Source organism: Thamnophis sirtalis, unplaced genomic scaffold, assembly GCF_051295495.1.
Source record: "Thamnophis sirtalis isolate CommonGarterSnake01/CBP01778 unplaced genomic scaffold, rThaSir2_p1.2 scaffold_2, whole genome shotgun sequence".
Taxonomy (NCBI): Eukaryota; Metazoa; Chordata; class Lepidosauria; order Squamata; family Natricidae; genus Thamnophis; species Thamnophis sirtalis.
In genome coordinates, this window is record NW_028261382.1 from 93,877,393 (window position 1) to 93,892,275 (window position 14,883).

The following is a 14,883-nucleotide window of genomic DNA, read 5'->3' on the forward strand; positions in this document are numbered from 1 at the left end:
CGCCTGCGCGACGAGAAAGAGGGCCAAGAAGGGGCGTTCCCGGGCGGGCGAGTCCCGAGGCGGGAAGCCCGCATGCGCCGTGGCGAGGTGCTACTCGAACAGCCGCCTCCCACTTTTCCTTTTTTTCCTCCTCCCCACCCGGGACTGGCGCATGCGCGGTGCCCGATCCCTAAGTCCGGGACGCGGCGCGAGCTCTCTTGCAAAGCCTTTGCAAAGCCGGCGCAGCCCAAGCGGAGGAGGAAGAGGGAGGCGGCGGCGGCGGCGGCGGGCGGCTGCCGCAGCGACGGCCTGCTGTCACCGCTTGGAAGGAAGCCGGCCCGGCTGCTGGGGACGAGGCGGCGCCTTGCATTTTGGACCCCTCTGCTTTGCGGCCTTCCTGGCAAGGAGCAGCAACGCCCCCGTGCAACACCCATTTCCCCTTGCTCCGCCGTGCAAAGCATCCCCTTGCAGCAGCGTCTTTGGAAGACGTGCAAAAAAAAAAAAAAAAGGGAGAGGGAGCCCGGATCTCCTGCTTCTTTTCCCCGGCTGCTTCTTTTGCATGCCTCTCCTTTGCACGCTTTTCCCGGGGAGCCCCCTTTCCCCCCCACCCCGGCTTTGCACCTTCTTCCTCCAGGCTTGCAAGCTGAGCCTTCTTCCCCTCGCACGCCCACCCGCCTTGCCTTGACTCCCTGGGTCGCAGCTCCTGCTCCCGGGCGCCTCCCTCTCCTTGGCAGCTGGCATCTGCATCTGGGGGTCCCCCTTGTGTTCCCCCCGTTTTTAGGCTCCCTTATGTTCGGGTCTGCCTTGGCTCCATCGGCCGGCGGGGGTCCCTTCTGGCCCTGAGCCTTTCCCAGCAGTAAAAGCTTCGTCACCTGCATCCCCCATCCTGCATCCCCTTTGCTCAGCATCCCCATCTATGGCTTGATGGTCCAGCAAAGGCCAGGTTGCTTCTAAGGTGGGTTCAGCATCTTTCTCAGCCTTGGGCATCTCTAAGGCAGCCCCCACGCTTTCCCTGGCTTGGGCCTGGGTCCTGTTGGAGCTTCTTGGAAAGGGGGGGTGCCCGGTCCCTCTGCCCAGGCCTCCGAGATGAGCTTCTTCGGCTTTGGACAGAGCGCTGAATTGGAACTGGTCCTGAGCGATGCCGAGAGCAGGCGCCGAGCGGAACATAAGACAGAGGAAGGCAAGAAGGAGAAATATTTCCTTTTTTATGACGGCGAGACCGTGTCCGGGAGGGTCGTCTTAACCCTCAAGCACCCCAACAAACGCCTGGAACACCAAGGCATCAAGGTGGAATTCATTGGGCAAATTGGTAAGATGGACTAAATCCTGGCTAGTTTGGCGTGACGGTGGGAAGGGAATGAATCCTGGTTCCCTTTGCCCCATCCTGGCTAGTTGACCTGACGGGAGGAAGGGAATGAATCCTGGTTCCATTTGCCCCTTGCTACAGGTTGTAGTGTCCCTGCCTGTATTCAGGGACACAGTGACTCAGTGGCTAAAACGCTGAGCTTGTTGATCAGAAAGGTCGGCGGTTCGAATCCCTAGCACCACGTAATGGAGTGAGCTCCCGTTACTTGTCCCAGCTTCTGCCAACCTAGCAGTTCGAAAGCACGTAAAAAATGCAAGTAGAAAAATAGGAACTACCTTTGGTGGGAAGATAACAGTGTTCATTGTGCCTTTGGTGTTTATTCATGCCAGCCACATAACCACGGATACATCTTCAGACTGTGCTGGCTCTTCAGCTTTGAAACAAATGATTATCTCCCCCTAGAGTCGGGAATGACTAGCACATATGTCCAAGGGGAACTTTTATCTTTTACAGATGCCTGTGATAAGCAGAAACTGCATTCACCATATTTTATTTCAATAGTCCCTTAAGCCAGGTGCAAGTACAGGGAGTGCCTATTTAGCAACTGACCTGTTTAGTGACCAATTGTTGTTATGACAAGGGTTGAAAGGTAACTTTACTGCCAAGGTAAAGCAAGGTCTGCAGAACAAACGAAAGCTGAAGTCAGGCCGTAAGCCCAGTGGCAATTTCACATAGCTGTCGCTTTGCTTAAGGACCAAGTTGTGGGTCCCAATTGCCGCTAAATGAGGACTACCCATAAAAAAAACCATGATGATACTTCTGAGCCAGCTTTTGATGTTCTGGCATACCAACAAAGGACATCACTTAAACATGGTAAAAGTTTTGACAGTCAGAGAGAAGAGTAGGTAACTCTGAAGATGGAAAATCTCTTTTGTGTTTGGGATAAAATTCAAACAGAAGTTTGAGGTTTGGAGTGTATTTTTATGATGATGGTAGTTTTTTTAAAAAAATTCTCGCTACAGAAAGGGTAATTTGCTGAATTGCTTTGCAGCAAACAATACTTTGCCTTAGAGCTGTGGGTATCAATCAACCTTGGCAACTTTTAAGGCTTGTGAACTTTGACTCCCAGAATTCCCCAGCTAGGATTACTCCCAGTAGCCATAAAAAGTTACCTTAAAGCTAACCCAATCCCAAATTGAACCAGTTAACAAGGATGTCAAACTCTAAACCTGGTCTTAAAAGTTGTCCATGTTGGACATCATTACCACGTTTAGAGTTTGACATCCTTGTTAACTGCTTCAATTTGGGATTGGGTTAGCTTTAAGGAAACTTTTTATGGTTACTGGGAGTAATCCTATTAAGGTGACCATCACTTTCTGAGTAGTTTAGGTAAGATAAATGCTTTTCTATTGGATTAGAGTAGGATTGCTCCAGGTCTAAATTGATCTTTCAAGGAATGGATGCGTTTTCAGTGTTTTTATGATTACTGGTAGTCTTAAATTTTTGTTAGGATACAGAGGTGGCTTGGTTTTAAAGAAAAACCATTTCTTTTAAGGTCAGGTGACGGCTCGCCTTCCTTGAAGTCTGTAAATTAAATTTCGTATGAGATTTAGCTGCAGGATGAGTTTTTACTATTTGTGGTTATCTTAACGTCATCTTACAATGGATATTGCTTTTTGAGATAACACTTTAAGCTAAACCACCGTTTTTCCCCCAGTTGTATTAATTTTAGACTTTGTTGAATTATACCCTTAAATTTAAATAAGAACATAAACTTTCTAAACTCCTCCCTAAAGGAGATGGACGGTTCAAAAATGTGAAAAATAAATAACATGTCGGGGTGAGGTTTTTATTTTATATTTCGTGGAATGATAATATCCTGTATCCATTTTTGAAGCTCCACCAGTGTGTGCTACACATTTCTTTAAAAAAACAAAACTCAGATCTGAGAGTTTATCCCGAGTACCTATCAATTATCTTGAAAATGTCAACTAGCAATTTTGAAAGTTACGCATACCCTCAGCGCAAATTTACTGAACATTTTTCCCAGTAAACTTTCGTTGTTGTTGTTGTTTTAATCAAGGAGAACCTGAATGCACCAGAGTCCTTGGTTGATTCTATTTCACTCTTACCTGATAGAATATCGCAGCATTTTAACTGGGCAACAGTAAATAGCTGCCAATGGCTGAGAGCAGGAGGTCTGTAAACCTGACAACTTTAAGCCTTGTGGACTTCAACTTCCAGAATTCCCCAGCCAGTTGGATGAGGAATTCTGGGAGTTGAAGTCCACAAGGCTTAAAGTGTTGTGGCCTGCCAGCAGAGCTGGCAGCAGATTCAGACAGTGAGGAGGTTGGGGAGGAACATGGGCCAGTCCTGGAGTCTGGGGAAGGCTCTGTGTCGGAGGCAGAGAGGGAACCAGGGCTGTATGCCAGTTATCAGCTGCCTTCAGAGTCAGACAACAGTGAGGCAGACAGACAGCTGGAGCCTGTTCCCAGTGTGCGCACGCACAGAGTTGCCAGACAAAGGGAAGAGCTAAAGAACAGGGGTCGACTTGGGAGTAAAGCCACAGGTGGACGATGAATGGCCCCTGCCAGAGGAAATAAAAGAGGAGCAAAAGGGGAGTGGAGTTTGCAGGAGACAGTTAGTTTGCTTCATTGGTTTGTGACTCTCCGAGACTCCTTGCCAAGTTTTGCAGATATCGGCCTGGCAGCTCTCCAAGCCAGATAAGGTCTGTGACTGTAAATCCTCCCTTGAAAGACTGCTGGATGTGAATGAGCAGAATTCACAGCAAATTAATAAAAGGGTTTTTTGTTGGGACGAGGAGTCTGCTTCAGGCTCTTGAGAAACCTAGGTCAAAACATAAAGTTGCCAAGTTTGGAGACCCCCTGGGCTTAGATGATGGATATATGGGGGGGGGGGTTTGAGGGAGGGGGGAAGCCATCACTGAAGAACAGAGCATGTGTTTTCAAAGTTCAGGATTCAACTCCTCTCGGCCCAAATTAAAAAAGAAAGGTGATAGGAAAGAAATCTGATATAAGCTTCCAAAGTGGTTATTCATTCAGGTTGATCGAGATAGGTGGAACAGTAGTAATTCTTTTTTTAAAAAATCAGTAACTAACAACTCCTTGAGCTGCTCCAATCAATGAACTACACCGGGCTTGATATAAACGGGCGAGCAACCTTTTACGTAAAGCTTTTTTTTATAAAAATGCTGCGTAATTTAATATACGGCCGCTCGGTTGCCTTTGAATTTCGTTCAATTATTTACGCAGCACACGGGATTCCCAGAGAAAAAACTGTTTGCAACGCCTTAAATCAAAATGTCTGCTGTTGGGGGTTTTTTGGGGGGGGGGAGCTGAGGGGGCCATTTCTATATAATAGCTCAGAACTGCATCCATTTGCTTGACCTAATTTGTAATTGCTTCTTGCACTAGTAACTGATTTGATGTTCATTACCTAAAACTAAACCGGGGGGGGGGGGGAACGGACATCAGTGGGTTTTTCCCCCTACCCCACATTGTTTCTCAATGGGGTCACCCACGATGATATCTGGGTGTCCTCAGAGCCGTGGTAGCACAGTGGTTAGAATGCGGTATTGCAGGCGTAACTCTGCCCACTGCCAGGAGTTCAATTCTCACCGGCTCAAGGTTGGGCTCAGCCTTCCATCCTTCCGAGGTCAGTAAAATGAGGACCTGGATTGTTGAGGGCGATACGCTGACTCTGTAAATCACTCAGAAAGGGCAATAAAGCATTGTGGGGTGGAATATAAGTCTGTGCTATTGCTATATGCTAAAGAAGGAAGGGAGAAAGAGGAAGGAAGGAAGGAAGGAAGGAAGGAAGGAAGGAAGGAAGGAAGGAAGGAAGATGGACTGTGGTAGCACATTGGTTAGAATGCAGTGTTTCAGGCATCACTGCTCACTGCCAGGAGTTCGATCCTGACCAGCTCAAGGTTGACACAGCCTCCCATCCTTCCAAGTCAGTAAAATGAGGACCCAAATTATTGAGGGCAAGATGCTGACTCTGTAAACTGCTTAGAGAGGGCTGTAAATTACTGTGAAGTGATATATAAGTCTTGCTATTGAAGTTTGCTATTTTAATTTTGTTTAATATGGAAGTATCCTTTTTAATCGAGCGTCTATCCTTCCTAGAATTATACTACGACCGAGGAAACCACCACGAATTTGTGTCTCTGGTAAAAGATTTGGCCCGTCCTGGTGAATTCACCCAATCACAAACTTTCGACTTTGAATTCACTCATGTGGAGAAACCGTACGAGTCCTACACTGGGCAAAACGTGAAGCTGAGGTGAGTTCCATTCCCACAAGTGGGTTTCTCTGTTTCCTCTTCCCCCCCCCCCCGGGAGATAAACCTGGTTAGAATAATCTTAATCCACCTTTTCCTCCTTTCACAGGTACTTCCTCCGGGCCACCGTGAGCCGCAGATTGAATGACGTGGTGAAAGAAATGGACATTGTGGTGCACACCCTTAGCACCTATCCGGAGCTCAACTCCTCCATTAAGATGGAGGTGGGGATTGAAGATTGCCTCCACATTGAGTTTGAGTACAATAAATCCAAGTAAGTGGGCTTGTGGTGCACTTCTTAGAATCCAAGTAACCTGTGAGGGATGGTAGCATGAGATCTGTGAAGAGAAAAGGTTATTCTGATCCACCGGCCTCATTCCCTCTTGATCTACCATATCTTTCTTTTGTTTTTCTAAATTGAATTGAATTAAATTTATTATATTTCTATGCCGCCCTTTTCCCTGAGGGGACTCAGGGCGGCTCACAACTCAAGTCAGGGGGGGGGGGGTAGGGGATACAGGTAGGGCGAAAAGACATGGACAGACAATACCACAATTTAAAAGCAACTCAACAGACACACCATTCGAGCGGGGACAGGAACTCATCAGCCCCAGGCCTGTCGGAACAGCCAGGTTTTAAGGGCTTTGCGGAAAGCCTGGAGGGTGATGAGGGTGCGAATCTCCACGGGGAGTTCGTTCCAGAGGGTCGGAGCAGCCACAGAGAAGGCTCTCCTCCGGGTAGTCGCCAGTCGGCATTGGCCGGCGGATGGAATTCGGAGGAGGCCTAATCTGTGGGATCTAATCAGTCTATTGGAGGTAATTGGCAGCAGGCAGTCTCTCAAGTACCCAGGTCCAATACCATGAAGGGCTTTATAAGTGACAAAAAACTATAAATAGTTTTTATTGAGCATTTTAATCTTTAAAAACAGAAAGAGAAACATAACAAGAAAAAGCAAAACACAAAACCTACATAGCAATGTAACGCAATTATGCAGCCTTCTGTATCGGCTTTCATATTTAGCCTTTCTAGTTCCCCCCTTCTAGTTCCCCCCTTGCCTTCCTGTTGCTTTGACTTTGTCCCACAATATAACAACAGTAGTAGTAACACTTATAATAATATGAATCATTTCTATCACCATTATATTTACATTCTCTATTTTTATGTTTTGGCTTCTGTTTTCTAGGCACTTGCAAATTCTACTCCCCATTTCATAGAAATCCGATTCTTCCTCTTTCTTTTAGTTCTATTGTCATTTTGTCCATCTCTGCACATTCGAGTACTTTTCAAATTATCTGCGGGTGTATTGATTTCCCCCCCCCCCCCGGCCGCCCCAGTTTTGTGCGAAAGCAATCCTAGCTGCAGTGAGCATGTATCGAAGTTGTTTATCCATTTTTTTATCTACTAGATTAATAAGAAAGCTTCTGGTTTCAGTTCTGTTTTTTTGCGCCATAATTTCTTCCATTTCCGAATTTTGCACCAGTATTTCCTTGTGATGGGGCATGTCCACCACATATCTTTCAGGTACCACTTAAAAGACGTGATTGTAGGGAAGATCTACTTCCTTCTCGTCCGGATCAAGATCAAACACATGGAGATTGACATCATCAAGAGGGAAACCACTGGCACGGGGCCCAACGTCTACCACGAAAACGATACCATTGCCAAATATGAGATCATGGATGGAGCCCCCGTGAGAGGTCAGGTGGAAGAGCCATCCCCATGGTGGGCTTTATGGCCAGTGGAGGGGACAGAGAAATCCAACCCCCCTTTTCCTCACTTCTGTCCATCCTAATGTCCTCTTTGTGGCATATGCCAGAATTACAGGAGGTAGGGATATTACCGTATTTCTCAGAGTATAAGATACACTTTTGCCTCCTTGCAGCAAACAGCCTGTTTCAGTTTCAACTTCAGCACAGTCTGATTGCAGCTGATTGTTGGTTGAATTGGCCTCCCGACCATCAGCTGTTTCAGGCTTCTGGCCTATTGCTGCCTCCGCACACCCCATTTTCTGCCCATTCCAATTCCCGCCACACAGAATGGGTGGAAAATGGGGCACGCAGAGGCCAAAAACATGATGCGGAGGCTGAAAATGGGGCACGCGGAGGCGGCAATAGGCTATGGCAATCCCTGCAGACTGAAACAGCTGATTGTGGGGAGGCCGATCCAACTGACAATCAGCTGCTGTGCTGAAACTGAAACAGGCTCTTTGCTGTTTGCTGCAAGAAGGCAAATTGCTGGGAGGCAGAGGCAAAAAAATTTCCCCCTTGTTTTCTTCCCCAAAAGCTAAGTGCGTCTTATACTTCGGAGCATCTTATACTCTGAAAAATACGGTAGGTATGTGCACCGCCTGCACTTATATAATTTTTTTTAAAAAAAAAATTCCATATCACTATAGAATATCACCTACATCTGGTAAAATGTAAAGTCAATGTAAGAACCAAAGCACAGTGATGCGTAAATTATATATATATATATATATATATATATATATATATATATATATATATATATATATATATATATATATATATATATATATATATATATATATATATATATATATATATATATATATATATATAATGAAAAACATATTTTGATATTGCACTCAAAAACCCTCGGCAAAGTTGCATGTTAAAAAAAAATCAAAAATCAAAATGGAGCCAATAAAAATAAAATAGCAATGTTGAATAATACAATGATAATGATACCAATAAATAAAACAGTAATAATAAATACTAAAATTAAATAATTAAAATAATTGATTTTGTGTGTGTGTGTGTATTTTTATTTTGTCATAGACCAGCATTTTGTGTGTGTGTGTGTGTGTGTGAATGAGTGTGAGTGTGTATCTGGGTGTATTTGTAGAATATTTGTAGCTCGGGATTGTAAAGTCCCTGGTGCTCTCTAAGTTTGGTTGTTTTGTTGCAGACATTTCATTACCAAACTAAGTAACATCATCAATGCTGGGAGGGAGTGGGGTTTATAAACAGACAGCACATTGCCACTCCCTCCTAGCAGTGATGTTGTTACCTAGTTTGATAATGAAACGTCTGCAAGAAAACAACAAAACCCGGAGGGAACCAAGGACCCCTCAAATATATAAAAGAAGGATAAAAGCATCATAATAATACTCGGTTGACTAACTGCCTTCTCCCTTCCTTTACAGGAGAGTCCATCCCAATTCGGCTCTTCCTGGCTGGTTATGAACTGACTCCCACCATGAGAGACATCAATAAGAAGTTCTCGGTGCGCTATTACCTCAATCTGGTGCTAATTGATGAGGAGGAGAGGCGTTATTTTAAACAGCAGGTGAGAAAACCGAATTATCTGTCGGGATTTGGGACAGGAGTGAAATCCTGAGGCAGGAGGTGTTCTGGCCTAGGCTTCCCAAAAGCATGAAGCCGACTCCTTGTCCCGATAAAACCTCTTTTATTTAGAGGGAATTCCTCTCCAGCAAAGTCCCGGCCAACAGCCTTTTAAGAGATTTCACAACTACAGGCCTTTATCAGGCTTGGAGAGTTGCCAGGCCGATATCTTCCAAACACCACTCTGTAGCCGCAATTACTTGGCAAGAAGTCAGGAACAGATCTTCACCCTAATGAATTGAACAGATTGTCTCCTGCAAACTCCACTCCCCTTTTACTCCTCTTTATTCTCAATGGGAGGGGCCATTCACTGTCCACCTGTGCCTTTACTCCCGAGTCACCCCTTGTTCCTTAGCTGTTCCCTTCTTCTGGCAGTTCTGTGCCTGCGCACATCGGGAACAGAGATGAGCACCGCCCCCTAGAGTCAGGAACAACTAGCACATATGTGCGAGGGGAACCTTTAGCTAGATGAATACCGATGGAGGCTGGTAGGCTGAGGCAGAATTTCTTTTTCTTATTTTCCTCCCCAAAAACTAATGTGCGGCTTATACTCCAGAGCATCTTATACTCTGAAAAATACGGTACTCTCTAGCGCCGTGATGGCGAACCTATGGCACGCGTGCCACCTGCCATTTCTCAGGGTGTGCGAGACGTTGCCCTGTCAGGTGGCCTCAAAATAAGGCCGAAGTCAGCTTACCAGTGTGCGCATGGCCAGCTGACTTCGGCCTTGTTTTGAGGCCATTTTTCGCCCTCCGGAGGCTTCAGGAAGCCTCTGGAGTGCGAAAAAATGGCCCTACGGGCAAACCGGAGATTCAGGAACAGACTTCCGGTTTGCTTATAGGGCCGGTTTTAGCCCTCCAGAGCCTTCAGGGAATCCTGAAGGTCCCTAAAGGCTCTGGAGAACAAAAAAATGAACCTATCAGCAAACCGGAAGTCAGTTCCCGAACTTCCGGTTTGCCCGTAAGCCGTTTTTTCCCGCTCCGGAGACTTCAGGGATGCTCCTGAAGCCTCTGAGGAGCCGGCGGGGGTGTTTTCGCCCTCCCCAGGCTCCTATAAAGCCCCTGGAGCCTGGGGAGGGCAAAAAAACCACGCCAAAAATGGGGGGGGGGAGTGTTGGTTGTGCACACATGCGCACTGGGATCATGCGCATAGCATTATGGGTGTCGCACAGCTCCCCTGCGCTCCCCCCCCCCCCGCTTTTGGCACGTAAGCTGAAAAAGGTTCACCATCGCTGCTCTAGCGTATCCCTGTTCAATGCAGAGAAGGCCCTCTGGCCCTAGACTTTTTCAGAACAGCCGGGGTCCAGAACGATGGGAGATGTAGTCCTGAGCACCTGGTCCTCCCCCCTCCCCCCCCCAATGTTCCTCTTCTTGATCAGCTTGGTGCAGCGCATTTGAGGTTCTCTTTTCCTTCTTTTTGGGGGGCTGTGGGCTGCAGGAGGTGGTGTTGTGGCGCAAAGGTGACATTGTGAGGAAAAGCATGTCCCACCAGGCCGCCATCGCCGCCCAGCGCTTCGAAGGCACCTCGTCCCAGACGGAGAGCAGGACCCCCAGCCAGGCTTCAGAGAACAACGGGCGGCAGTGAGGGCCCAGGAAGAGGAACCGTGAAACGGAGGGAGGAGCATGGAGAGAACGGCCCTCCCGCCAGAAACTTGCAAACGCAAAATTATCTTGTCAGGTTGTCTGTCTGTCTTTGTATATGTGTGTGTGTGTGTTTCGTCTTTTATCTTGAGGACTAGCAACTTAACAGGACTGGGGAAAGGGGTTGGCGCAACAAAACAAAAAAAAGAAAGTGAATACAGCCGTTTCTATTTACGTTCAGTATTTGTGGATAAGCTAAAGGGGCCAGGACAGATGGGAGTTTTGGACCCTGTGCTGGAAGAGGACTGTGGAAGAATATTTTGTATTTTAAGAGTGTCCCATTTGTCTCTCTGTTGGAACATGACTGCGGCCAGGGAAGCTTCTACCCCACATTTAACAATCAGCTGTGAATATACCCTGAACCAAAACGTTCACCAGACTTTGGATGGCTGAGATGCGCAGGCAATCACAGGTTGTGCGTCTCTGCGTACAAAAGCAGCACCCGTTCGTCACGTCGTCACCCAAACGAAGCCGCTTTCTTAATGCCCGGCCTTTGCACATTGGGCACATCATGTCGTGCCCGACGTCATCGCGGCCTGTTCTTGGATGCCAAGAAGTTCCTTTGTATTTCGGAAGAGGGTTAAAAACAACACTTTGCTCCTAAGGATTGTACCGCTGTAGGTTTTATCCCTTGAAAAGGAGGACTTGCCTTTAGAGAGAACGACCGCTATGTTTCTGCATGAGTCTCTGTTCTGAAAGCACCTCCTGAACGGGAAAAATAATCGAGCGTTGTGATGGACAAACCACTACGTCTGAAAAGAAAGAGATGGGAGCATTCAGGGAGACAACGGGGAGCAGTTTTTCTTGTCGTTGATTCTGACACAGACTCGGCAAGCATCCGTCTTAACGTTTTCAGGTTTGTGCGCAGTATTGAGTGAAAACCGTTCTTCCTAGCAGCTTCCCCCGGGGCTCATTTTTGCCGAGGGAGAGAGAGCAAACCCGGAAACCCAAAAGAGTTTTGCTTAAACGCTGACTTAAAAACACACCGTCCTGGCTTCTGTCAAAATTATCCTTTCAAGCCAGAGGAGGGGAGGGGGAAACAATGGCCCTTTTGTGACTTGTGGACTTCAATTCCCAGAATTCCTGAGCCAGCAAGGAATTCTGGGAGGGGAAGTCCACAAGTCACAAAAAGGCCCATCGTTCCCCCACCCCTGCTGTAAGCCCAACTTACTTCCTTTCTCCAGATTCCCAAGAATTCTGTTACTTCTTACTCTTGGGGTTCGTGAAGTCTGAGCTTGGGTGTGTTGAGAAAATGGAAGAATCGCCTACCCTCATCTCAGGAGTTTCTCTGCTGCATCGCTGCCTGATACACTGTCCTGGATTTACTTCCTGCTGGGATCATCCAGCTGTTCTTGTACAGAAAACCTTCTTTTGGAGGAACACAGCCAAAAGAGGTGATCACCGCCACGAATATCTTAGATGAACAGTGAGCCATCAGCCACCTAACTTAGCCATGTTGCCACACTGGTGATCACTCTCCTTCTGCTTCCTACTTTGCTTTCTGAGCTCATTCAAGGCTAGAAAGATGAACGCTCCATGGCTCAAGAGATCTTCCACCTTTCCATGCAGAGAAAGCACATTTTCAACTCTACCTGAAGATGTCAGCGTACGGAACGAGCCAAGTGCATCTTAGTATAGTGCAGGGGTTAGCAACCTGCGGCTCCGGAGCCGCATGTGGCTCTTTCATTCCTCTGCTGCAGCTCCCTGTCGCCGGTCAGCTCCACAATTGATAGGACTTCCAGTTAGGAAAAAGGACGCTGCGCTAGGAAGAGACTCTGGTGTGGGGAACCAGACTTCCGGTCAGCTCCAGAATTGAACGGGGGACTTTTGTGGCTTAAGTGTTTTAAGTTTGCCGACCCCTGATAGAGTGCAAGCTGAATTTTCTTGGATTTCCCCCCTCCCCTTCAAAATGAATTAATAATAACAGAAGAGGATAACAGAGTTGGAAAGGACCTTTGGAGGTCTTCTAGTCCAACCCACTGCTCAAGCAGGAAACCTGTTGCCATTTCAGACAAATTAAGGACAATTGTGGCCAGTCTTGTCTGATTCTTATTCCCTGGCTCCGTTGTGTGATAAAAGTAAGCACTTTCTGGCCTAAAAGGTGGATTGAAACCATGGGTTATTTTTTGGCAAATGTTTCTCAAGAGTGTGTGTGAAATCAATCCATGTTCACTCTCATATAGCAGCATGGTCAGTACTTGTCTTGGTCCATTTTGGGACTTCAGCACTTTTAGGATTCCCCTCGTATTTTAATTTTTATTTTATTTTACATTTTACATTGCGTGTGCTCTTAAACCGGGGTGGATTGTCCGGGGACTTTTGGAAGGCTTCAATTCCTGGTGTTTGCATCACCATAGTTCAGCAGCAAAGGTGTGGTTTTTCCCCCCACCAAATTTGGGGAAAGAAGACAAAATGAACCAGTGGGTTAAGGCTGCTGATAAATTGACTTGGCGTCTCAATTGCCTTTCGTTTGTTTTTTTAAAAAATAATTGTGTCTAAAATAGTTGCCTGATTCTGCCATACGGGGTGAGAAATTAGAATTGTGAACCTCTTCCTCTAGCAAAGAAGTAGAAATTACGGTTCTACTCGCTATACTATTTATAAACTACTTGTAGTAAACGGATTTGAATATAAATCGAATAAATAAGTAAAAGGAAAGTAGCTAGCGGTTTTACGAATTCTGGACCAATTTTATTCCTGGATCTCACCCTTCATAGAAGTGTCTGCGGAAACATGGAAAGATGCCAACAGCCTCACTTTTTGTTTTTGCAATAAAGCCAGGTTTCTAGTCCTCATGGATGTCGGCATCTGAAGTTTGTGGGTCGCACCCTGTTCAGATTTCAGAAGTAGCCATTTCGCCATGGAAATTTTCCAGGGGTGTGTAAGTGCGGTTCTTTCCTCTTGGCTAGAAAAATGACTCGGTTGGGCAGAAACATGAGAAATTGGGGTGCTCTGGGGCGCCCCTTTGCCTGCAGGCCAATGTGGGAAAGTACCTCGAAGCTGTTTGCAACTGGCGTCTTCTGGGTATAGGATACTATTTTGAACTCGGAACATTTTCAGAATGATTGAAAGCGCTCATTTTTATATTCAGAAGAGAAAGAGAAGGTATTGTCCAAAAGGTTTGACTTCGTTCAGTAGGGGTTATTGTTATAAGGCAGTTTAGTTTAAAGGTGGTTTGTTGACCCAGAGAAAGGAGGCTAAACCAGGTTTAAATCACAGGGTCCAAGTTCATCTTTTGCAATGAGGCAACATCAAGCCAATCACATTATGACTTTGAGCACTGTGCAAAACTGGCTCTGGTGCCTTGTAAATCTTAGTTAATGAATTAGCATTACGTGTTAATTGAGCCATTATAGCCTAATTATATTGACCATGGCTAATAGATGGTACTAAGCATGGTTAGGTAAGGGATGCAGTGGCGCAGTGGCTAAGACGCTGAGCTCGTCAATCAGAAAGGTTGGCGGTTTGAATCCCTAGCGCCGCGTAACGGAGTGAGCTCCCGTTACTTGTCCCAGCTTCTGCCCACCTAGCAGTTCGAAAGCATGTAAAAAATGCAAGTAGAAAAATAGGAACCACCTTTGGTGGGCACGTAACAGCATTCCGTGCGCCTTCGGCGTTGAGTCATGCCGGCCACATGACCACGGAGACGTCTTCGGACAGTGCTGGCTCTTTTGCTTTGAAACGGAGATGAGCACCGCCCCCTAGAGTTGGGAACGACTAACACATATGTACAGGGAAACCTTTACCTTAAGCATGGTTAAAGCAGATGGACCTTAATTAAAATAAACTTAAACCATGGTTTAGACTTCTTAAGTATGGACTATCTGAAGCTTTGGGAATCCAGAATACTTTCAAAAGTTGTTACTCGATTGAGATGGGAAGAAGAGGGAGGAGGATCAATTATTTGAGGAACAAGCTTACTAACTGTATATAACTTAATTTTATTCTATTTTAAAAAAATGTGTGTATATATATATATATATTTTTATCCTGGTCCCACCAGTCTTTGTTCTGGCCCCCACATACTACCACAGCGGAGCCAATAAATTTCTGTGGCTAAGCGAGGCAGTTAAATGTGATTTTTGCCCCGTTTCACGGCCTTTCTTGCCACTGTTGTTAAACGAATCGCTGCCATGGTTCAGTTAGTGACAGCATTGTCGTTAAGTGAATCTGGCTTCCCATTGACTTAGCTGGTCAGAAGGTCCCCAAAGGGGATCATCACACAGCAACCGTCACAAGTACAAGTCGGTGGCCAAGTGTCTGGATTTTGGTCCTGTGACCATGAGGA

General features: G+C 46.3%; 1 protein-coding gene across 1 annotated transcript; it reads left to right on the plus strand.

Moving 5' to 3' along the window:
- The first annotated feature begins 168 nt into the window (after positions 1-168).
- Positions 169-13,390, plus strand: VPS26B (VPS26 retromer complex component B). The gene is made up of 6 exons (XM_087706384.1): positions 169-1,288; positions 5,434-5,590; positions 5,697-5,861; positions 7,109-7,284; positions 8,757-8,899; positions 10,393-13,390. Exons 1-6 carry the CDS (start codon positions 1,066-1,068, stop codon positions 10,537-10,539), a joined length of 1,011 nt encoding a protein of 336 aa, XP_087562510.1. The 5' UTR covers positions 169-1,065; the 3' UTR covers positions 10,540-13,390.
- The last annotated feature ends 1,493 nt before the right edge of the window (positions 13,391-14,883 follow it).